General features: G+C 47.0%; 1 protein-coding gene across 2 annotated transcripts in view; it reads left to right on the top strand.

Moving 5' to 3' along the window:
• TOR1B (torsin family 1 member B) overlaps positions 1 to 21,302 on the top strand; it is a 63,301-nt gene extending 41,999 nt beyond the window's left edge. Inside the window, exons 5-6 of one of the 2 annotated variants that reach the window (XM_069609232.1) lie at positions 5,730 to 5,779; positions 19,087 to 21,302. In XM_069609232.1, the coding sequence (XP_069465333.1) occupies positions 5,730 to 5,779; positions 19,087 to 19,110 (74 nt within the window). In that variant the 3' untranslated portion in view covers positions 19,111 to 21,302. The remainder of the gene's footprint in view (positions 1 to 5,729; positions 5,780 to 19,086) is intronic. The other variant, XM_069609231.1, reaches the window with a different exon arrangement.
• The last annotated feature ends 2,182 nt before the right edge of the window (positions 21,303 to 23,484 follow it).

Raw genomic sequence — 23,484 nt, 5'->3', positions numbered from 1 at the left:
CATTAACTACGCTCATGGTTGTACCTGCACTCAAACTAATCGCAACTTTGTTTAGTTCATGTGATCAATATATTTCACAAAGATGGAGGAAACCGCTGCATACGTTGTGCTAGATTGAGTACACACACTGTATGCACTAATCTTGTGCAATAGCACCCTGAAGTGTTTGTTATGCGCAGAATGGATTTGCCAAACTAATTGAGCCCAAACTCAAATAACCGAACAGACCCAAAGAATATGGCGATGTACTACTTTATTGTCAGTTCAAAATAAAGTAGGGCAATTTAGCGAACCACAAGCAGTAGTTTGCGCACTTGCACATAAAGCCTTTGTGTAATGAAATCCTACCTCCCTATGCGTCAGCTATGACGACATCCTACGTGGCAAACGTAAAACCTATTGGAGGGGGGAGGGGGGTTGGTGAAGGGAACATGTGTAGGGTTAACTTCATTGGCTTGCCCCTTATCCAATAAGCACACCGTGAACTACCTTTTAATACTGTTTACGACAGAATATAGTACCGGATTGGCGTGTGCAACTTTGTATAGCAGGTTGCTACATGGACCCATGTGATTGGTTGGCATTTGTTCCCAATCTTGGACTTTCGGCTCGCTAGCAGCACGTAAGCAAAATGAAACCATGGCACGGAGACCAACGTCTGACTACTACCCCCTTGCTCCAATTAGTCCACCCTAGTTTTCTCTTAGTCATGTGAGGAGACCACGAATTTGTCAATTTCAACCTCTTATTTACTGCTATTTTACTGCTATTTATTTGTACTAGGTGCTATTACTCCTCTTGGTCTCTAGCACTTGATCTCACTCCATCTTGCATATGCTTTCTGTATTTTTAATTATCCAATGCTTGGCACTTGTGGATTTTCTTCTTAGCACAGGTTTTTCTTAGATTAAGCTATGTCCCTGGCGTATCCACTTGACCCCCCCTTTGTGCCTTGCAATTATTCCTTGATTGACATCGTTGATCCCAAGCCAGGAGGCTCCTCATTTATTCTTCACACAGAGCTGTTTTTTCCATCGTCTCCTGTCTCTGCAGCCTTGGCCTCCTTCTGAGGTAGCTTGTTTGGATTCAATACGAGTGCAACGTTTTTCCCCCATGGGTGCTTTAGTCACATTACAGGTCATATCGCAGGAAGCTTTTCTCCTCTACCTTGCATTTGCACGCATGTACATTTACTTAGTCTCTTATTACTTGTTTCTTTTATAATCGTAGTTCTTCAGACTTGATTACATGTTTCTCTTGTTGCTTCCGTTCTTTTTTTTTTTCTTTTAAATATTCAAAGATAGTTTCAGCACATGTCTTTACTTCAAGATGTCACCCTGAAGCTTAGATCTTCTTTATAGTTATTCAATGTTCATTGTGGTATGTCGACATCCATCTGTCTCAGTAAGAGGGTACATTCGATACGGTTGTCTGAGCGCATAACATCTCTGGTACACTCTGTGCGGCGTCGGGACAATGGCGGCTGTCGTAAACTATTCTTTCACTGCCGTTCCAACATGACAGAGGTGGGGAGAGGAGTTTTTAACAATGACTTATTTGTCTGCTTCTCTAAGCTCTGAAGACAGGCAATTAATAACTTGATTAATTGATTTGAAATGTAGTTCACCACCTTTGCATTAGGCACCAGGTAGGGGCCCCTCGAGTAAATATTCAGTGCTGCTGTAAGCCGAAACCATACATTCAAAACCTTCAGAAACCCCTCATTAATAAAGAAACCATGGCTTTAGTGTGCGGCTACAGGGCAGGCTCTTTTACATTTGGGGGCACTCAGCGCATCGCCACGGTTATAAACCACACAGTTTATTTGCTGCCTGTATTCAAAGTAAACTTGACATTTTTAAGCTGTCATAATAAGTGTGCTAATTACCTTGTGTATTGCTGCTGCCTGCTGTTTGCACTTTTCATACTTTTTCTCTTTGTTTCACTGGCTAAATTTAATTGGTTTTGCAGGAAAAGGAAATTCAATCATGTAGTCCGTGTCTGTTTTCGTTTTGCTCCTATTATACTATCCCTACAGATTGTTTAGACCACACACTGCACGACAAAGCTTAGCTCAGTTGAGAGGAAAAGCAGATCCTAGTTGGCAACTATGTTGCACGCAATGCATCTGACTGTCGCCTCACAGCGACCCAGCAAGCCTTTGCCTCACTACACATTTTTAACATGCGCCGCTCCTACTTACGAAGTGAGAATGAATGCAGAGAGAGGAGGCCGCAAAGTGATGCCCTTTTCCGTAGCCTATTTTCAAGGCGGACTTCCCAGGCAGGGCTGACCTTCTGACCCCCCCCACCCCCTCTTCCTGCCCAGTCCACCCATCTTCGGTAGGCGGTCGGCACGCAGAATGGCCGTGACTGGCAAATTAGCAACATGAACCCCGATCTGTCTTGGTGCCTGACACTATGGGAATTTAATACTATGGGAATTGGAGAAGAGTGAAAGAAGGTATTTTGTGGAATTAAACCATCCGCATGGCGGGTGTGCGCTCACCTGGGCACTTTTTGAATGATGGTAGATCAACCGCTGGAAAATGTGTGGGGGTGAATCTGCGCACATTTTCCTATGCTCACTGCACAACATACACATAGAATTGTGTACTCTGGTTGGACACAGCCTACAGGCGCTGTTTCCTCCCAGCCGCCCTGTCACATTTAGTTGGAATATGACAGCCAAGAGTACATCAAGTCATCTCAGAAGGCAAAACCTTCCTTCTGCCATGGCCATCCTAATTAACTAACAAAGGCTCCGTGGATCTGTCTTGTCCTTTATCTGCCGGTGGCAGCTTCGCATAATCAATTCAAGCAGCCCCGTGGGAGGCCTGGTTGCAGGCCTAACAAAAGACAGGAAAACTCCAACAACCTTTAATATGCACTGTCAACCTGAAGCCAGCTCCCACCTCATTGTCAAGAGCAGTGACCTGCCATGCCTGGGACTGTCTTTACAGCAGTCGGCAACCCCCGCAAGGGGGGGGGGGGGCCTCCCGTTCAGAAGGTACGAGTACATGGAGTGATGGAGGCAAAGGTCTGTTCTCGCTGCAGCTTCAAGGGCTACATGCCACTTCAAAGGGTCTCTAGTTAACGGAGCTCTCTGTGGTTCCCGATTAATCCCCAACATACAGGAAGATGGGTGGGACTTAGTATTGCTTATACCCCTTTACCTTTTTGGTGGCAAAGCACTCTGGTTATGACCTCATGCATACAGGAGATTGTTGGTGGGGACCCTTATCTCCCATTAAGGTAGGCTTAGCCTGCACCAATCGCTGTGGCCCATTCGGCCTTAAAAGAAGGCTGAGCCCCCTCCTTTGGGAAGATCATCCGAAGACTTTGCAAAGAGTAACAAGAACTCATTTGGACCCTGGCTGAAGGTACAGTCTGCCTTACCGCTTCCGCCAGTGAAGGAAGGCCAGTATTTTCAGGGAAGCAAGATGCCTCCCCTAACATCTCCCAGGGGACAGTGGGATATGAATCCAGAGGACCCTCTAGCAGCTTCAGAACCAGTATCCAGCCAGCACACAGCGTTACCTGCTAGGCTCTGCAAGCAAGCTTCCTATGTGGCAAGTGCCAGAGTCTCTGAATCAAACCCAGCACAAGGCCGGTGCATGCAAAACACTCCTCAGCTTTGGGCCATCTGCCTTAAAGGACGATGCGAGCCTAGTGTAGAAGCTACGAGGAGCACATCAACCAGCGTCCGTCTTAACATTTTTGAACCCCTCGAATTGCAACCGATTGCACCACTGACTTGTCACACTGCGTTCACCAACGTCGTCCGAGACACCTCGACCAGTGCTTCAGACCCACCAAACTGCACTTGAGACGCAAATTCCTGACCCTGAGACCCAGTGTAGGCCACCCTGCAGCTGTCCATCCATCCAGCCTCGCTCGCCGAACTGCCTGCTGTCTGATACCCACAGCTGTCTTGAACTCTTTTCGCAGGAGCTGCAAAGCCCCTGAAACCGACTACCCTGTCGAGCACAAGGTACCTTGTGGTTGTGTGCTCCCTGGTCCTTCGCCGAAGGAGCCTAGTGACATTTTACGACCCATTGCTCCCTTTGTGCTGAAACCAAGTATCTTTGAACTATTGTGATTACTTACTTTACAGACTACCCTCCTGTCAGTATCAGAGTGTATTCCTTTTTCCTTCTTGAAACTCTGTCCTCCGCATTCCTTTACAGGGTGGGTTGTATTTTGCCACATTCTAGAATTGTTGTCTGTTGAATAATAAAGTAGACATTTTTATACAACCTTGATTGGGCAGTCACTTTTAACATTGGGTTTTGTTGTGTTGCCTGCCGTTCTGTCCACAGTACCAAAATTGGACAAGGATCTTTATAATTTGCTTGCCTTTCCATCTGTTCGGATCCCTTCCGGTGTACTAGAGGTGTGGGGGCTGATTGGTTTAGAAAACGACATTCATCCCTGGACCACTGGTGCCCTGCAAGTTGATTCGTCACGTGTAGTCTCTCCTCACCAAGTTGGAATTCCAATAAATCTACCACTTAAATCTCTCAAGGTCTAATAAGGCCTGGTCGTTATTAAAAACAAGTAGCACTAGCAGAGAGCTTTTAATCCTGTGGCTGGGTTTGACATGGACTTAAAATTGTTCCACCCACCCTGCATGAAGGACACTATTTCTGGGAATTGGTCCTAGATATCGTTCCTTTGACCATAGGGAGCGGCCACTTGGATCCCAGAGGACAGCCTGCTTATTATACGGAATATCTCTAGCCAACAATATTGCTACTCTGTAATTCTTTCTCCCTCTTGAGGCAAAAAACTATGTAGGGAATGTTTTAGAGCGCAGATGTGGTTCATCCACTCGGAGCAGGTGAGCCTCCTCAAGCATTGCGGTATGAGAGTCCCTTTGGGTTAGGCGAGAGTCCCCCCTGTGCTTCATGGGAGAGTTCCACCCTTGAATATTTAGAGGTGAGCTGTACCTCAACCAAGTTCCTGACTTGGTATGTGGTCATGTGGGTGCATTGCTCTACTTGACTCTCCCCATCCCTGCCTGATTGTTGCTTCGATTGTCAGCCCCACCCATGCTTGACCGGTAAACTAAAAAATTAAAACTGGAAAGCTTACAAATGCTGGACTAAAACCCGTCCAGCTAGGGGATAAAAAAAAGGGCAATAGCCAAAATGTCAACTTGTTGAGCCTCAAAGTGGTTACTCGTTTTAGCTCTTGGCAGGCAATCTGTGGTTGCTGGCTGGTGGCCCCCTGGCTGTAAAATATGTTGCTTCAATGGCATCTTTTGAGAGGCAATTCTTTGATTAGGCGGCCACAGAAGGTGCCTGCGGTGCCGTACTATTGCGTCTTCATGTGCTTAGTTCCCGCACTTTTTATCCAGGCCCACTTATTGGGTGCGCTGCGTAATGAACCCAGCAAAGGTTTTGACGAGGGTGCATCCTTCCCTGCATCGTGCTCTTCGAGCGGAGTAGAATTTCTGTCTTGTGAAGTGTGGATGGAAGACCAATTATGTATTTCATCCTTCATATGTGAAGGAGAGGGTGCTAAAGGTCCCAGTGTTGTCTGATTTCTCGGACTTTCAACTAGTTGAGAAACTCGCATGGGGGTGGGGGATCCGGAAAGATTGCAATCTTGGAGTCGAAGCTTATAGGGCCCTGCTGCCTAATTAATCTGACAATATGTGCCTTATCTTGGAAGAAACGTATGCATGTAAGCACGTCGGCCTGAAATCCCTTTTCTTTCTGGTAGGTGGTGTGGTAACCAGTGATTACATTGCAGTAAGGAATAGAGACAATAAGGTAAGGGGTAGAAATAATACAGTACAAAAATAAGAGGGACAAAAAATATCAATTAAAAAATAACGAAGTGTAAGCAATTATAAATCCATGCAGGTTTGACTTTTAGTTGGGGGGGGGGGGAGGGGAGTCCAATTAGAGTTCTGTTAAAAATAGTATAAAGGGGAGGATGAAAAACGGGGGTGTTGCCCCCCCCCCAACCCCCCAGAATTGTTATTGGCAAGGCAAAAGTAGGTATAAAGTAATATGGTCAGAGGGAAAAGTTAACATTTAAAAGCCACAAAAACACGATTCTAAATTATTAAAGGGCCACTAGATGGTAGTCAGACTAGAGAACCAGTCTGCATGCACATAATATGCGCAATGTAAAAGGCATGTTGATATTTATTTAAGTTATTCATGTAGCTTTAGAAATGTGTTTTAGATGTTTTGGGGGACAATAAAATCACATATAACCAGTATGTACCTTTTTAGAGGGAGAATGCATGGAAGTAGGGCTTACAAACGTACCCTTGTCAAAGCGCTCTGAGATTTTGGGGGTTAGACATGACGAGTAGCATTTTCACGACTTGTTGTATCCTGTCGGATTGCATGTTTTGTGGTGGCTGCAGTGTTGGGTTTGTGAGGTCCTGTCTTTGGAAGTGTAAAGAAGCATTGGCTTCGAAAGGGATCATAGTTTGTTTTGATGCCATCTTCAAAAAGTGTCACTTGCATGATGCCTGGCTTGAGTCCACCGTGGATTGGGGGAGGAGGGGGTGTTCTGCCTGTTCCTTTGTCCCTAGAAGCCCAGGCTGCCGGGGCCCGGGTGCAGAATTTGACGTCTAGTGGGCTGCACTTGGACTGCTCGTTTTCAAACCCTGGATGTTGCTTTAAAGGCCCCTATTGTAGCCATTTCCCAGGTCGCTCTAGACACTGTATATCGATGCATGGAGGCGATCCCTCCACTTGGGGTTTGATGCTACTCCAGACTATCGGAGGGATGGGGGGGGTTCCTATGGGGTGGGGTTTAGTAAATGGTTTGGAGCCTGGGCGGGCATCTCCTGGCAACCCCATGTTGGTGCAGTATTGAAGGAGGTACAGGCCCTGCATAGACACTTCGTGGATGGCTGTAGGGCCCCGAGGGTGGGGGGGGTTGATGAGATTGAAGTTCTATCATGGAACATCAATGGGCTTTGCCAGTAAAGTTTTAGGGCCCGGTTGGCAAGCCCTGATCAATAACTATAGGGTGATATGTTTTCAGGAAACGTGGTCCCTTCCACAGGTGCACATACCAAATTACCGGGCCTTCGATTCCCTTGCTGTTAGACACCTGAGGGGTCGCCCCAAGGGAGGGTTATTAATTTGGATCCATGCAAGCATCAAGGCAACATGTAATGTCTTGGATGTGGGCTCACCTGACCTGCTTTGTGTGGTGTGCAATTTCAGGAATGGCCAGTCTATCTTTTTCTTAAATGTATATCTGAGGCAAAATCGGAGCGCGGTAAGCACCTGGAGCTGGTTTTGAACAGGCTCTCACTACCAATTACTGCTTCCCCAAGTGTCGTTATTTGTGTTGGGCGACTTTAACTGCCAGCTGGAGGAACCAAGCCAGTCTACGTGGAACCTTGCTGTGGAAGATGAACTATGGGGTGTTCTGTGGCCATCTACATTGTTTTTTTTTGTTCAAGCCCAGCCCCCCAAACCCCCTGAGCACACGTTAACCTCCTAGCTGGCAGGGTACGGTCAATGTTATACGCACATGGCCCGAAGGCCTGCAATGGGAGGTTTCTGGAAGAGACGCTGCCACATATTACCTTTCGCACGCAGACCGAGGGGGAGCCGCATTGATTATATTCTCGCTCTTGCTTCCCATTGGGATGGGCTGGTGTCTTTTAGGGTCTTGGAGAGAGTTGAGAGCGATCACGACCCATTGGTGGTATCCTTTTTTCGTCTTTTCCAACACTAGTTGCCAAAGTAGGCCTGTCTATGTACAAGTCTGTTGGCCCCAATCACAAACTGCTGCTTTTCGGGCAGAATTTGTGGCTTTGCTACCAATATTGGGCACTTGTGCAGAGACATATTCTTCTATATCAACTGCCGATTTCTACAGACTATTGATGGAAACACTTTACCCGTTTGTCACCAAGGAAAGACTCCCCCAAGCCTTGGCGCAAACCTGTGGGTTTGACCGTGAATGTCGTGAGGCCAAGACTGTCCAAAAACATAGGCATGACTATAAATGCATGCTTATTGAAAAGAGTAAACAGGGTAAACTTATTTGTTCGCTCTTGGTAGGGCTGCCGAGTCAAATGACTCTAAAGTTTTGGCATCTGGTGAAGAAAAACCTCAAACCTGAGCAGCTGGGTGTGGTAAGCAACATTTCATTCAATGCTTGGCACAATCGTTTCACTGCCTTATATGCTGCGGGGCGGTCTGTACAGGCCAGAAGCAAGATGACTGGACAGGCAATGGCATCCTTTTCTCTCCCCAACAAAGGTGCAGTATGAAGCAAAAAAGTGAACGACCCCTGGCCCGGACTGCATTCCCATTAATCTTTTGAAAAGTGAAGCCATGCTTTGGGTACTCCTTTTTTTTTTTTTTTTTTTTTTTTTTTAATTTTTTTTGTCTAAACTTTTTTGATGGAGTTTTTTTTCTAGTAATCGCCAACCGAGTAGTTGCAACCCTCATTCTACCATACTGGAAAGGTGATCGGAATTCCCAGAGCAATTATAGGCCAATCTCGTTGATTGACTCGCCTTTATTCCAGGGTGCTTTTTGCACCATCTGGAGGAGTGGGTTACCAGTGAAGGTATTCATTCCGATGTGCAAGCAGGATTTAGAGCAGGAATCTCCACGGTAGACCAGGCTATGAGGCTGAACCTCTTATGCTGGAAAGAAGCGCGTATTAACTTTTTGGCGTTTATGGATCTACAGTCTGCTTTTGAGACAGTCCCAAGGGACTCTGTGTTGTCTGTACTAGAGGAACTAGGCATCCCAACATCCCTTGGTAATGGCATTAAATCTCTTTTCTGGCAATACGGCACGGATACATTGGGGGTCGACTGGGGAGCTAACCGATAGAGTACCTATTGATGTGGGGGGTTAGGCAGGGGTGCGTTGTGGCGCCTTTGGTATTCTTATTATATTAAGTCTGGGGCCTGGTTTTTTAATTTTTTTAATTCATTTTTTCGAAACTGCAAGGGACACCCCAACGTTGGGCAATGAAAATGGAGCCTATTTGCGGATGAAGCAGTTTTGCTGTCAAACTCCGGTTGGCCTGCAGAACCAATTGGATATTTTCAACGAGCTTTGTTGCGCAAAAGGCCTTGGAATCAACTTCTCATACGAAAACTGTGCAGTGTGCTGGTGGTGTTGGGGAGTGTGTGTGGGAGGGGAGGCCAGACTACAGGCACATTTCAACTTAAATGGCCAGCCTCTTTAGTCTGTAGACTTGTACACATTTGGGGTAGATTTTCTCGGATAAATTACAATGGCAGGACCAGATAGCAAGGTGTTTGCTATCGCACTTGCGTCAGTGCAGCCTTAATAGGAATCTGGTGACGAGACTGGATGGCGAGGCCCTTTCGGTACCTCCTTAAGATCTTCCAGGTCCAATTGAAATAGGTGTTGGGTTTACCCATTAATGCGCCGTCTACGCCAGTGGCATGCAAATCTGGCCTCATTGAGATTCAATAAGCTATTATGATGAAGCCAGTGTTATACTGGCTGTGGATCTGGAACAATAAAGCCTTAGTTCTGTTTAGGGAAGGTTTGGAGGGGCAGCTCTCATGTGAAGTTGTCCATGCACCACTCGATTCCCATATGGCCAACAAATTAGTTACCTTTTTGGGATGAGGGTGGATAATTCATAGCCTTATTTTGGGATTGCCTGTCCTCTAGCAAGGAGGTGGGTGGGAGTCACCTGTAGTGAGATCCCGCTTGCCCTGTACCTTTAGGGTTTGTTGAGCTTAGTAGGCTCACTTCCCTAGTTTCAAAGGGGTGGGAGGGCTCCTCCTTGGGGAGAGGGGACACATTCCCGCGATTTGTTGCACTGCCCGTCCAGTAGAGAATTAAGGTTCATCTTCTGTCTTGTGTTCAAGTGCTTTCATGGTCTTGCGCGTGGTTTGTGTCCTCCACATCGCTTGGTCCTCCTCTTTGGGCTGGATGAGCTTGGGTTAGTTCCGCCAGACAGACGTGTGCATTCAGAAGCAGCAAAGCACATCAGTGTTCTCCACCCCACCAGTGGGTAATTCTGATGTGCCCGTTAACACCACCACCCAGTCCTTGAGCTTTGCTGGTTGAGGGAAGTGGGAAATGGCGTGAAGGCTACAGTAAGACCACAAAAGTGATGGGTGGAAGGTTTCGAATGAATCTAAACCACTGGCAATTGCTCTGGGCAACCTTCCACACCACTGTCTTTTAGCCCGTCTGCGCCATTGCAAAAGGGGACCAGCCATGTGCAAGATCAGTCAGCAACTGCCGCCACCGAAGGTAGCAGCCCAGCCCGAACTGCTAGGCCAGGTCCCCTCTGCACAGAAAACCAAGCAACCCCAGACATATTTCGGCCTTGTTGGACCTCCACAGTGAGGTGCAGCCTGGTTCCCTGTGGCGCAGCGAGCAAGGGACCCACGTCTGGGCATACCCTCTCTCACAAGGAGAAACAAACTGACCACAAAAGTGATGGGTGGAAGGTTTCGAATGAATCTAAACCACTGGCAATTGCTCTGGGCAACCTTCCACACCACTGTCTTTTAGCCCGTCTGCGCCATTGCAAAAGGGGACCAGCCATGTGCAAGATCAGTCAGCAACTGCCGCCACCGAAGGTAGCAGCCCAGCCTGAACTGCTAGTCCAGGTCCCCTTGGGGTGGGGCCAAGCCTGATTTGCATATGGTCTTTCCCCTTCTGTAATGGCTTGGTAGGCGAAGAACGGTGGTCTGGAGGGTTGCCCAGAGCATTGCCAGTGGTTAAGATTCATTCTAACCCTTCCAGCCATCACCTCTTTGTTTTTGTGAAGGCTACAGTAAGCAGAATTTTATTGACGCTTGCATTTCATTTGTAGACGAGCCCTGCATGGGGTACAGCGTTTATTGGCCTTTACCGTGGCTGCCTCCAGTAGAAAAGGAGACAGTTTGAGAATGAAATGGGTGAGGATTGTTTGGGATAGAAATCTGGGTAATAATTCTGTTGTGAATATCTTGGTGATGGGAATATGTTGGTAGTGAATGGTTATGCAAATATTGTATTGAGTCCGGTGATGTGAATTTTGCTGTGGATGTGACAATTATTGTGAGCGTGGTGGTGATACGAATGGCTTGGAATGTGCTGGTGGTTTTTGTTTTGTGGCATCAGTCTATTGTATCTACAAAGGTTGTAGAAGTTGGTGTGTGCTTGAGGTTGGAGCCTGCTTTCTTGAGGGGTCATTGTGTAATCTGTGTGTGGATGGTACTGTATCGAAGGGCTTTATTGCTGCGCTCTTGCGAGCAGCATGAGATGACTGGTGAAGCTCAAGTGAGGAGGAGGTAGGGCAGAGGTTGGGGTTAGGTTGTAGTTTAGTTGTAAATATTTTGTTTTTTTGGGGTTGCAAAATGGTCTGTTTAGTCTGTCTAGTGCCTGGATTAATCATCCAACACGGAAAGATGAATACTGGTCTAAAACCTAGTTGGGGGAACCAGTGGAAAAAGGGGGCCAATTGAAGTGCAGTTGACGGACTAATCCCAGGCCAGCTTACAGATGTGCCCACTGGTCCAGCTGTCCAAAAGCCAGAGCAGGCCCCTAAAGGGAGTAAGCAGATGTACTACTTTCCAGTCCCTGGATAAAGGTGGGGGGGATGAGGGGAGGAGGATGCTACCTGTACCGAAGTAGCATACCTGCTGGCACTGATCAGATCCTAGGCAGAGACCACGGTGGCAGTACAAGTGGTGTGCAGGTGGTGGGGCCTGCAGCAAGGTTGTAGGCTATTAACCTTGAATAAGGTGGTGGGGGGCGGAAATATCAGGAACACTTTTCTTAGGCGAGGAACCTGAGGTGAAGGAAATCCTGACGAGGGTAATATCTGCTGCCTGACTGGACCCTTATTGAGGGGTGAGAAATGCACTTTGGGGTGGTATGCAGTAATTTTTGGGGGTGCGCATGCACGTCCTGGCCTACGAGAACATTGTTTTCAGAATTATTTAGAGGTCTGGATAAGAAACTGAAAGGTTAGTTATTAGGGGGCTGGCATTGATGCATTAGGTTTGTGGATTCTTGTGTTGGCTGGATTTGGAGATTTCTTATGAGTTAATGGGTTGGACTGTATGGTGGCCACCACCCTTCCACTGTGTTGTGGCGTAGGGTGTCCCTGGAGGGGCAGGTTTGTGAAGATTAGGACAGACTTTTTATTTCTGAAATCTCACCTCCAGGTGTTGGATCCCATGAAGAATTCCACTATGTTGTCCTCTTAGACATTGTGCTACGAAGTTAATCCCTCCTATTTTTAAATGTATCACCAGGTTTCTGTGGGCCTTTTAACAAACCTGAACTTTTTTTTTTTAAATAAATTGCAGACACATTCTTCCTTGTATCATTGCTCAAATCTTTCTGCTGCAGTTCTACACAAGAAAAGTTGGTTTTCATTTGTTCCAAGATGTACATTTTACTAAAGCTCATGGGTCTGTAACCGAAGTAATGCATGAAAGGTTCCAAATATACATTTGTGGGGAGGCTTGGGAGATCTCCCCCATTGGAGAATTGCGAGAAACTGAAAATCTAAGCTATTTTTTGCCAGTAAAACTGGCAAAGACTATGTTGGTATTTTAGATTGGGTTTAACATCTTACAGGTATGTTTTGAAAATGATAGATTAGCCTGATTTTTAAGGCACATTGAGACCGTGCCATGCATAATGAGGAATGGGCTGGCATTGGGTGGCATTACTGTAGAATGTCAACCTTTGCGCGTGTTGGTCCAATGCTTAGAAACGAGAGGATGCTGCCTTTATATATGCGCCACACACCCATGGGCCTCCTAGCACACAAAAAACGGACAAGTGGGGGGCGGGGGGAGGCTAGTGGGAAACTGGGCTGGCTGGCATCAAGGGAGAAGTGGATGAACTAAGTTCAAACTGGCTTAAGATTGAACAGGTAGGTTTTTATTTCTTTCTTAAGCACTAGATTTTCAGCCATGTGTATATGTCTGGGCAGTGAGTTCCACTGCAACGGGACCTGGGTCTTGAAGGAAGTTCCTCCGAAACGCACCAATTTGTGCCTGGGCTGGATGAATGTAGGATGGGTGGAGGAGCAAAGCGTCCTTCCACCTACTTGAGGTTTTACCCTATCGATCAGATAAGCCAGGCATGTATTTGTTCAGCATTTGAAAGACCGGTTCAAGATCTTATGGGTGATCCGATGTCGTATGGGCAGCCAGTGGAGTACCCTCCTAACCTCTGACATGAGCACATTTGGGCAGTCCCTGAATGGCCCGAACTGCATTGTTCTGCACAACCTGCAGGGCTTGTATGTTAGCTTGCGTGGTGCCTGCTAGGAGACTATTGCAGTAATCGAGTCTGGAATTGACAAGCGCAGTAGCGAGCAAGGCACCATTGTTAGCGGAGAGAGGAAAGGGTGAATATAATTTATTCGCTTGGTAATGAGGCCACAAGACTATCGAATGTATGAAACGTGTGGCCTCATGGATGGTTCCCCTCTAGTGCAACCCCCAGGGTCTTCACTTTTTTCGATACTGGCATGATGTTAGCAGCAATGGTGAAATTGGCATATGCTGGGGCTAATTTGCCAGGACAGACTGTGGATGCCATGATATAAAGCTCAGTATTTTTACAATTCAGGGAAAGCAAGTTGCCCTCCATCCAACCTGGGTGGCATTATAGATAGTATTTATGGTAGCCAAGTCCTGCTCATACCTCCCACTGAGCTGGAAAACTACCTGGGTATCATCGGCATAGCTTGTATACCAGACACCCAGTGTGTCCAGCATATCTAAGAGGGGTTGAATGTAGATATCGGAGTAGGGGACAGACGGGAGCCCTGTGCGACACTGCATGTTCGAGAACAGGGTTGGCACTTTCCTCACCTACAGACACCCGGATAGTTCGCGGAATGAGGAAATCCGCTGGGATGCAAGGGTGGAGCAGTGTGCAACCTCTCTAGTGTGTCACCAAGAGTGAGTGATCCACTAAATCGAAGGCCGCAGAGTGGTCCAGATGCATCAGCAGGGCGGGAGGGCCATTAGCCACCATGCCGGCCTAGGTGGATTTCCATCCCGTGCTGAGCTCTGAAACCCGATTGGCGTGATCCACGAATATTGGGTACCATGTGTGTGCAGCATTAACTGGATTTGGATGTTACTGGGGTGTTTGAGACTGCACTTGGCAAACACAAGCAGCTGGACATGTGGGGCTGCACACTACCTTTTGGTTACTAAATTGTGCGCATGATGCATTAACTGACAGTATTGGGACATTTCGGGCTGTTTGAATGTGATGGCCTCGCCTTCACATTTCATTCAAAAGCCAAATCATATAGTTTTGTTAATGCCGATTTTTGTGTCTCCATCTTGCCAATTTATCATCTGCTCCCACTTGCCATCTTCCGCTGTGACGGACTGACCTTCTGCCTTGACCCTGAGATTGAAGTTGATAGTAAAATAACACTTCAAATGTTAGCAGAAAATCGGTGAACTCATCAAGCATGTCCCTTATTGGCTGCAGTGCATGGCAGAGAAAAGGTGAATCTAAACAAAGTGGGGCACTGCAAATGGTCTGATAGGCCATTAAGTAACACCAGCTTTAGCTCGCTGCAATTTCATCAGATCCCGTCTCCCTTTATGGTGTCATCTTGGCTTCGGGTTGCTGTCTGTGTGCACGCAAAGGCCTTCCAATGACTCTTGGGGAGGGTTGAGGTGGTGGGAAGAGGGGAGCAAATGGTCAAGTTGGGACAAGGAGGATGGCGCTTTCCAGTAGAGGGCATGTGGGTGAGTTGGGCACATATGGACCTTGCTGTAGCTGGGAGGACCAGTGAAGCAGGCAGCAAGTCAGTCCAAGCAATGCCCAGTATTTGCTGCATGCAGGTTTTCTGGCCGCAAGAGAGTGACCACTCTACTCTGGCTAGCATGAATTCCAGTTTAGAAGCCAGTCTGGATGGGCCTTTTGCAGAGTGTCAAGTGGGCATGATGGCCAAGACCGGTTTGAACCAAGGAGGGGCATTTAGGCCAGTGCAGCATTGCAAAGTAGCTTGAAGGCCAAAGGGGAACTACATTTTGGTTAAATGCATTTGAGGTTGCGACTACCTCTAGGTAATGTGGCACGTGAAAACTTCGAGCTGGACTGTAAAAGGGTTAATAGACCCAAACTCTGCATAGTGTAAGCATGGACGAGTGGTTAGTTAGTGATTGCAAGCGTAACTTAATGTTTGAACCGAAAGAGTGCCTGAAGGCGGTGATAGTGAACATATGGAACATGCGTCATCACCACTGTAATATAATGATCTTACAGATGGATGGTTGTGATGTGCCTGAAGTGTGGAGGCGTCTTTGCCAGATAAACCTTTCGAATGTCACTTACCTCAAACGGGGCTAATCCACTGTGCCAAGCAGCCCGAGGGGACTACCAGAACCGGGAGTTAGTGGCCTAAAGGTGAATGCAGTGCAAACTAGCAGAAGGTGTCGAGAGGAAGAAGGAATAATAACCATGATCCTCAGTTTTCCATTGTTAGCCACTTAAGAGGATTAACTTGGAGAGCAGTGTTTGGTGCCTTAAGATGTAATGTCTGAGAAGGGCTAAACGTACCAGTGATGTACCCATCTAGAAAATCAAAATCTACCCTGAACGCCTTCCCGGGGAGGGAGCCACCTTTCCTTGATGCCCCCGAGATTGCTACTTTACTAGATGCCAACCAAGGGGGTTCAAACAGTTGCATGGCGAGTCTTTCTGCCATACCCAAAAAGTACCAAAATGCAGCTGTCACAGCTGCTAAACTGATTACAGGTGCATTACATTTTTTTTAATTTATTGGGTATTTTTAATGCACCTATACAGCAAATGGTGTTTCAAGGCACCACAAGACAAAAGAGGTGGGGGTGGTGGGGAACTGGGATGAAGAATAACAAAAAATTGTCTTACAAGGCCTTGTGCCATTTAATCGTGCCAGTGCAATAACGATAAGTGAACACGACTGGGTGTCGTATGCATACCTGGAAGTGAGGAGAGAAGATGGGAGATCAAATGGGCTAATGGGGCAAGGTAGATGTTGAAGAGTCACAGTGAAAGGATGGAACCCCGAGGAATGCTGCAGGTGGAGTGTGAAATGGGGAGGGAAAAGGGCCAAGTTGAACCTGGGAAGATCGTTCAGTGAGGGTCAACCAGTCAAGAGCCAGGTTCGTGATGCCAAAGGTATCCCTGAGATTTAGAAGGGTGGCATGAATGACCAGGTCAAGGATGAGAATGGAAGGAGAGTTGGAATAGAGATTTGAGAGCTAGTCTTCACAGGTGTTCAGGAGTGCAGTTTCTGTGCCTATGGCTGACTGGTGGTCATGGAGACGGCCAACTAATTCAGTGTGGTGGATCAGCTGGGAGATGACCAGCTTCTCCAAGATATTGCCCAGGAAGGGGGTCAAATGGGATGGTAGTTAGCTGGGCAGGAGGGGTCAGCAGGATGCTTTTTGAGGAGAGGATGCTTGAGGGGGTAGCAGGAAGGAGCCCGTGGCAACTTTAGCTGATCTATCTGCCAACCACCATGTATGAGCGTAATTGCAGTTATTCCGCTTGCAGTGCAGATGTGTGCGCATAGGAGCCATGTCGTTGCACAGTGCAGACATTTAAGCTGTTTGTTTCTCTGGTGGAATCCAATGCATATGTTGTATGCATACTGTGGCACACAATGCAGGTATGTGCAGCTATTGGTTAGTCTGTGTACAGCTAGTGCGTGGAGTGGTGTACACTGAAGGATTGCACAGTAATGGCCACAGTGATGCGAACCCATGGCCTAGCGACTAGACTCAGTAACGGGTGTTGGGGTTGAGTCTTATAGCCTTGTGATGAGTGGTGTGATGCCATCCCAAGTATCAGACTGGTTTTCCAACCAACCTCTGGACCAAACTCTTCATATGAGCAGCTACGGCAGAGCAGCAGGCCCTGCTCAAAGAAATTAACACTTTACCTTAGACTTCTACTGACTGGTGGCTATAGAGGAGGTGGAAAAAGGAGCGGGGGTGTTTTGGGGGAGTTCAATTGAAATCGAGCAGAGGTATGACGTCCAGATCAGGGGCAGATATTTGGCTTGGAAACTGCTAAAAGGTGAGGGTAGTGGGAAGCACCGCCAACACTCCTAATGTAAACAGGAGCCCGGAGGCATCAAGGCAAGTGAATGCTAGAGTTGTGGGACCTACGGGCCGATGGCAGAGTCTCGGGTGGCAGAGAAGTCACTGCTGGTAGAATGAAGGGGTCCACAGTGGATAGGCACAGACCCCTCTAATTCTGTGGCATCATCTCTGCAAAGGAAAGGTGCATCAGTGAACAATGAAGAGAATGGAGATAGTAATATGCGAAATTGGGAGGTGCAAATAGCAAGGGAAGGCATAACGCCACACATGCAGAACTTGCCACCCCCGGGTATCCAGGAGAAAATGTTAGTTATGGCCATCAGGATGGGAGGGGGGACAGGGGGTGTAGGACCGCATAGTGAAGTAGGATGTGGATGGGAGAGGAATGCATGAAAGGGGGGAGGAGGGGCGCGGCAGACTAGTGCAAACTCCTGCAAGGGCTGCAGGATATCATGCTCTGCCTGCCCAACCCCAGTTCTCCAAGGGGTGCATGGATGGCTCTCAAACTCTTGTCCCCTCACACTGCTTTCATACACATGCTACATCAAGAAGTTACTGATCCTCAGCAGAAGAATTACAAGTGGCTAGGCAGGGGCTTTAGAGGGTGGACTGATTCAGTGACCAGACTGCAGAGCTCAAATGCCACAGCACCATTCAAGACTGTACCTTCCCCCACACCTGCTGTGCAGTCAAGATCTCCCTGCCACGTTCCTAACTTATCCTCTTCCTGTCTCCACTCTCCACCAGAAGGACCCCCACTACCATGAAGATCCCTGAAGGCCAGGGATAAGACATGGTCTGCAAGATTGTGCAGAAAGGCTGTGGTGGGTGAGTGCAGAGCAAGTGAGCTGGGTTAAGCAATGGGAGTTAAGGAAGCAGAATGTGAAAGGTGCATGTTTGGGGTCAACGAGGCAGACGGGAAAGACGCAGGCCAAAGACTAGAGCATAGCAATGGCTATCCAGGTTCTGTTGCTGTTGAGAGTAGGTTTTGAATTCCACTGCACGGGTGCTTACTGGGGCAAGGCGGTGTTGGAACGGCAGAGCAGGGGTCCATTGAGAAAGTGATACAATGTGAGTTCAGCGAACACTCGGATGTTTTGGGGCATTTGCAGTGAGCATGCTACGAGAAGCTCCCACGTGATGGTTCTGTGTTATTGGTTGGTTAACGTCCATCCCCACAGTCATCTGTCCTTCTGTGCAAACCTCTGTAGCCCTTCTTTGGTCGGGTAGAAAATAATTATGTTTGTTCCACTCTGATGCAGTAATGAATCCTCTCTACATTGTCGCTCGTATCTTTGTCAACCTCTAATAACTAGGTAGTCCATTTCTTAAACCTCCAAATGCTCTGCTTCTGTAACAATCCTCTGCTGCTCTGGCGCCTGCTATGGCACATAGCGTTTCCTTGCCCTCTATCTGCTCACGTCTGTGAGCTAGGATCTGGGCAAAATCGATGAAGGCAAACCTCATGCGCTTTACTTCTGCACCAACCTCCTTTGGAGCACATCTAAACAATTAGTTTAGTGTGTGTGCTGGTTTAGCCTGCATCTGCCACCATGCGTTCTACCGTATTAGACCTGTCCTGTGAAGTTTTACACAACTTCTGGAGGGTGATGCTTGGTGGGTTTCTAGGCCGCCCAGGAAAGTCACTGCATCTTTCTCCCCCGCCGCACCTTATCCCTCCTTTTTGTCCCTGCTCTTCTTCCACCTCCTTCCATGCATTTGGAGCTGCATTGTCTGTCTTCAGCAGGAAGAAGAAAAATGTGAAAGTCAAACCTCTTCCCTGCAGTCTGTTGCTTTTACTCTGTTCAAACTCTTTTGAGCTGAAGGTTGACCATGAAGATAATCCCTCCGAAGAATGGTTTGTTGTTTCCCTGGTGCTGCGCATGAGTGTTCCATTAGACCTTGTTGTTGTTGCTCTACATCGTGCTTAAACAGGTTCTCTGTGCAGCATGGGTTTTTGTGTGTAGGACAATTCTAACTGTACTCATTATTAATCTCCTGATCTCCGATTTTCCCCAGGTGGCTTGTGGCACAGCAGCTTGATCGACAAAAACCTTATTGACTTCTTTGTGCCCTTCCTGCCCCTTGAATACAGACACGTGAAGAAATGTGTGACTGTGGAGCTACAGTCTCGTGGCTTTGAAGTGGATGAGGACATTATCACGAAAGTGGCTGATGAGATGACTTATTTCCCCAAAGAGGAGAAGATTTATTCTGATAAAGGCTGCAAGACGGTGACTTCCAAGGTGGACCTGGTCATTGATCTCTGAGCTCCCCGAGTGTGGTACAGACTGCTTGCCATCGTTGCACTCCCTGCTGAAGCAGGGCCATGCGTTCACAGCACTTTCTATTATTTTTTTATTACCACCCATTTCAGAATATAAGAACCAAGATTTTATATTTTATGGTGCACACTACAGATGTGGATTTTAGCTTTTGCACAGACCCAAGACTGTGACTTTAACTGAAGAATCAACTTGTTACAATTGCCCTTTTGAAACTAGAGATTTTTTGGTCACATACCAGATGACCTGGCCGAAGACTTCTGTCCGTTCCTCTTGTTGACAGGTGCACGCTTGCAGGACTTTCGGTTGGGCCAGTGATCCAGCGTTGAGGAAAAGGGCCAAAGAAGTGCTGTTGGTCTGACTCGGTGTGGGCAATTGTTGACGTGTCCTGACTAATCCCAATGTTGCGTGATAAAGGATCTGTACTATTCTCGCGGCTCTCCCTGACCTGATCAATTTTAAAACGCAGAGTGCCAGTGGTTCAGAGTCTACATGTTAAGCAGTGTTTTCTAAGGGAATTCTGTGCTGTTCTCGAAGTGATTTTTAAGTTCCATTTTAATCGTTTTTAATTTTACTTTAAGAAATTTTCAAATATTTTGTGTACACGAGAAGACTTTCTTGTATGCTGTTGGCTGAGAGGGTGCCCTTTCCTATTTTTTTTGTTTTGTTTATATTTTGCTTTGCTTTTAGGCAGTGCCCGGTCAACAATCTCTTCATAAATGCGAGGTTTCTGTCTGGTTGTACTTCTTCAGACTGGGTCGGTCTATTGTGGGTGCTGCTGTGGTTCTAGGGGAGTAGTTTTCTATCAGTAGGGTTTAGATTCCGAAGGTGGAGTGCATGAATGCTAAACTTTTTTTTTTTCTTTTTCTTTCTTTCTCGTACTGTTTTATTCCATGCTCGGGAAGATCCTCATTCTCACCCCCCCCTCTTTCTGCCTTATTTGACCTGTGTTTGAGGCCTAGTTTCCCCAGTCAATGTAATTTGTTCAATGGCGACGCCCTTTTTCGTGTCATTACGGTCATGTTTGCAGCACCCCTCTGATTTTATAGAATGTATTGACTGCACACGCGGCGTTGCAATAGTCCGATCACATCAATTCACAGCTGCCTTATTAGTGGTGTAGAATTATAGCATTTCCCTTCAGTTTTTGTGCCTCAAGAACCTGTTTTTTCCTGCTTTGTAACACTGAGCTTCAACTATGTTTTTAATTCAATAATTTCCGTTCTGACAGTTGTTTGGGTATCTGGACGTTCCACTCTGCCCTTCGTTTGGATCACCTGCACTAACCCTCCTAACTCTCAAATGCCCCATTAACCTGTAAAGCTTTCTTTGGGTCCCTCTGACTTTGCATAACGCTTTACATGGAGTATCTTTGTGGGCCGAGTAACTGACCAGGAACAGCTCATGTGACTTACTGAAAGCTTGCTATCGAAATGTGCACACGAGCTGACCCTGAAACGTAGGCTACGTACATATACCAAAGCAGCTTGTTTTGGGCGGAATCCAGTTTCGTAGGACACAGCTTAATCTCTTAATCTGTGCACTGAAGGGCTGCACAAAAGTCAGTAGGAAATGTTTCTAATTGAAATTCTGTTGAATCTCTTCTGCCCAAAACTCCTGTGGCCCCTGTGGGTTATTTGCATAGTGAGAACTTTGCACAGTCACCAGTGTTTATGGTCCTGTAATGGCTCAGCTGTTCAGAGTAATCAATAGTCTCTCTGGGTATGTGTACACTCATGGGGAGGGGCACAGTCTGTCATTAGGCAGTGAACTATCAAGCTGTTCTGTGAACAGTAAGGTCTCATGGGACTTTCGACTATGCCTCTTGGTGTAGTTTCTTTCAAGTTACTGGGTTCAACCGGTTCATAGGGATATTGCAAACAGATTTTTATACCCACGACACATTGAATGTAAATTCTTGTTGACAATAAACATAACCTCTATGGCGCACTTGTTTTATTGTTTTAATTTACATTGTAAAGACCATACTGTGATGCGTAGTATATTCTAGTATTGCCACTGCACTCATCTGCCAGGTTTATAAGAGGGTAGGGTGTTCTTTTGGATGGTGTGAACCTACATTTGGGAAGCAAACCTACCCACATGATCATCTTTAGGTGTAATACAGAATGCTTTTCAGTAAGGGTCGAGTTGCTGCTTCTGTATATTTACCCCGATTGTTGCTAGAGGACAATTACTCCCTTCCATGTAGTGCATGCAAGTGTCATGAAAGGGTGGCCCCTATGTGCAAGGAGCCGGACATTGGAGATGACACAGGGAGCAGATTGCTTGCCAAGACTTTTATTTAAATAATCGTGGTATTTGGAAAAATGCCTAAAGCCCTAACACTGAGGGCTTTCCCTGCCTCAACAAAACTTACTAGTGAAACAGTCTGATGGATGTCCAAAATAAAGCTCTCCGTCCTGTGTCCAAAACCTAATCTGACCTGAATTCTACAAAGTGGTGCAACGAGGGGACAAAGTGTCTCGGCTGCTCTTTTGTACGACACCATTCCAATTGTAAGCGCAGCATTAAAAAAAAGGTTCTGCCAATTCAAGGGGTTCCTTACCCCAGGAGGAATGATTTCTTTCCCTCAGCCAGGGGGAGTGGGGGGCAATCCTCTTACCGTGCTCTTCTCCACACATGCCTAGAGGGTACCCTGCGCCCCCTTCAGCGCCAGTCTCCCACCTATTTCCGGTCTTTTCTTGCTTTGGTATCCCTTGTGGTACACATGGCTGCTCTCAGAGTATCCCTTTTTAATTTTTTTTATTTACAGCCTGGGCTTAACCTCCGGAGGGCTGTGTTGCTGATGTTGGTCCAATATACATGGTGTCTTAGTATGCCCAGTATATCATCATTATTTTTGTCCTTGCTTGACCTGCCTTTTATTTTCCCGGTAGCTAGGGTTTTCTCATATTCAAAGGTTCACTTTAGGCTTATAACCTTATCGCCTACCCCCTTCCACTATTACAGCCCTTTTCAATATTGCAGCACACTTTTCGCATGCCGTACATTTATATGCTTTGTCACAGCCTGGTTCACCTCCCAGCTGTTTGATGGGTCGTGGTGGTGTCGAGGGACGCTGCCGATTCTTTGCTGCTCAACGCTTCCGGCACCAATGAAGGAAGCACCCGTCCTCCGGGCTTGCGTGGCGATCTCGCGGGCAATGCTGCATGTTCGTAGTGCTTTTTGCAGCAGTGATAACCCCAGTCAGTCGAGGTCCGTTGGCGGAATTTCCGCGCCGCCTCTCAGTCCGGAAGCTGGCATCAGCAAAATCTAGCTTACACTGAGGTCACCAGGGCTGTAAAGGTTGGCAGTCCTCCTGTGGAGTGTCGGCGTCTCTAGCTACTCTTGGTCCCTTTACTCAAGATGGTGTCCCTCTGCCATTTCTGTCGACACCGGTTCTGATGTTCTGTTTCGGGATCTTAGGTTTGCATTATTTACAAGACTCTTCCCAGTTACGTGGTTCGTGCTTTCCTTTCTCTTCTCCACCTCCTGTAATCCACAAGGGTGTCTTGTCTTTCCCTCCACGTCTTCATATTCCAGCTACTACTGCTTGTGCTTATTCTACCACGACTGCTACTGCTGTTGTTTCTTCCCTCTTCCCTTTTTATTGGATGAATATTAACTAGAATGTTGCTGCCTTACTGCATCCGTGCAGGGCCTCTTTGTCACAGTTGAAGTACGATTATTATTCACCATAGGACTTTACGAGTTTTTCCTTGGCAGAGCATTGTACAGTCTGGGAATTAATTCTCTCCCACACATATTGATTTGTTGGTCTGATATTGGAGTGCTTGGAATAGAGGAAGCGGCAAGAATCGTTTGGCCGTGGCGGGAATAGTTTTTCCTTGTTGATGGGTTGTAACCCCTGGGTTTGTCAAACTCTCTTCCAAATGGTTAGTCTTTCTCTCTGGCTTTTCCACTCTGCAGAGCAGCAGACGAGTTTGGGCAAATACTGTCACTTCTGGTCTTTGCTCTACGCTTTACCCCTCTTCACTCCTGCTTCCCCTCGCCCACCACCACCCAATACTGCAAACTACCATAAACTATTAATATTTTGTGTTTCCGATTTGCGCAATACCTGGCCGCCCATGACTGGCAGTATTTCTCTTTTGCCCCTGCGCCACTA

The sequence above is a fragment of the Ambystoma mexicanum genome, chromosome 8 (genome assembly GCF_040938575.1).
Source record: "Ambystoma mexicanum isolate Mex_15411 chromosome 8, UKY_AmexF1_1, whole genome shotgun sequence".
NCBI lineage: Eukaryota > Metazoa > Chordata > Amphibia > Caudata > Ambystomatidae > Ambystoma > Ambystoma mexicanum.
This window is presented reverse-complemented; position numbering and strand designations above follow the sequence as displayed.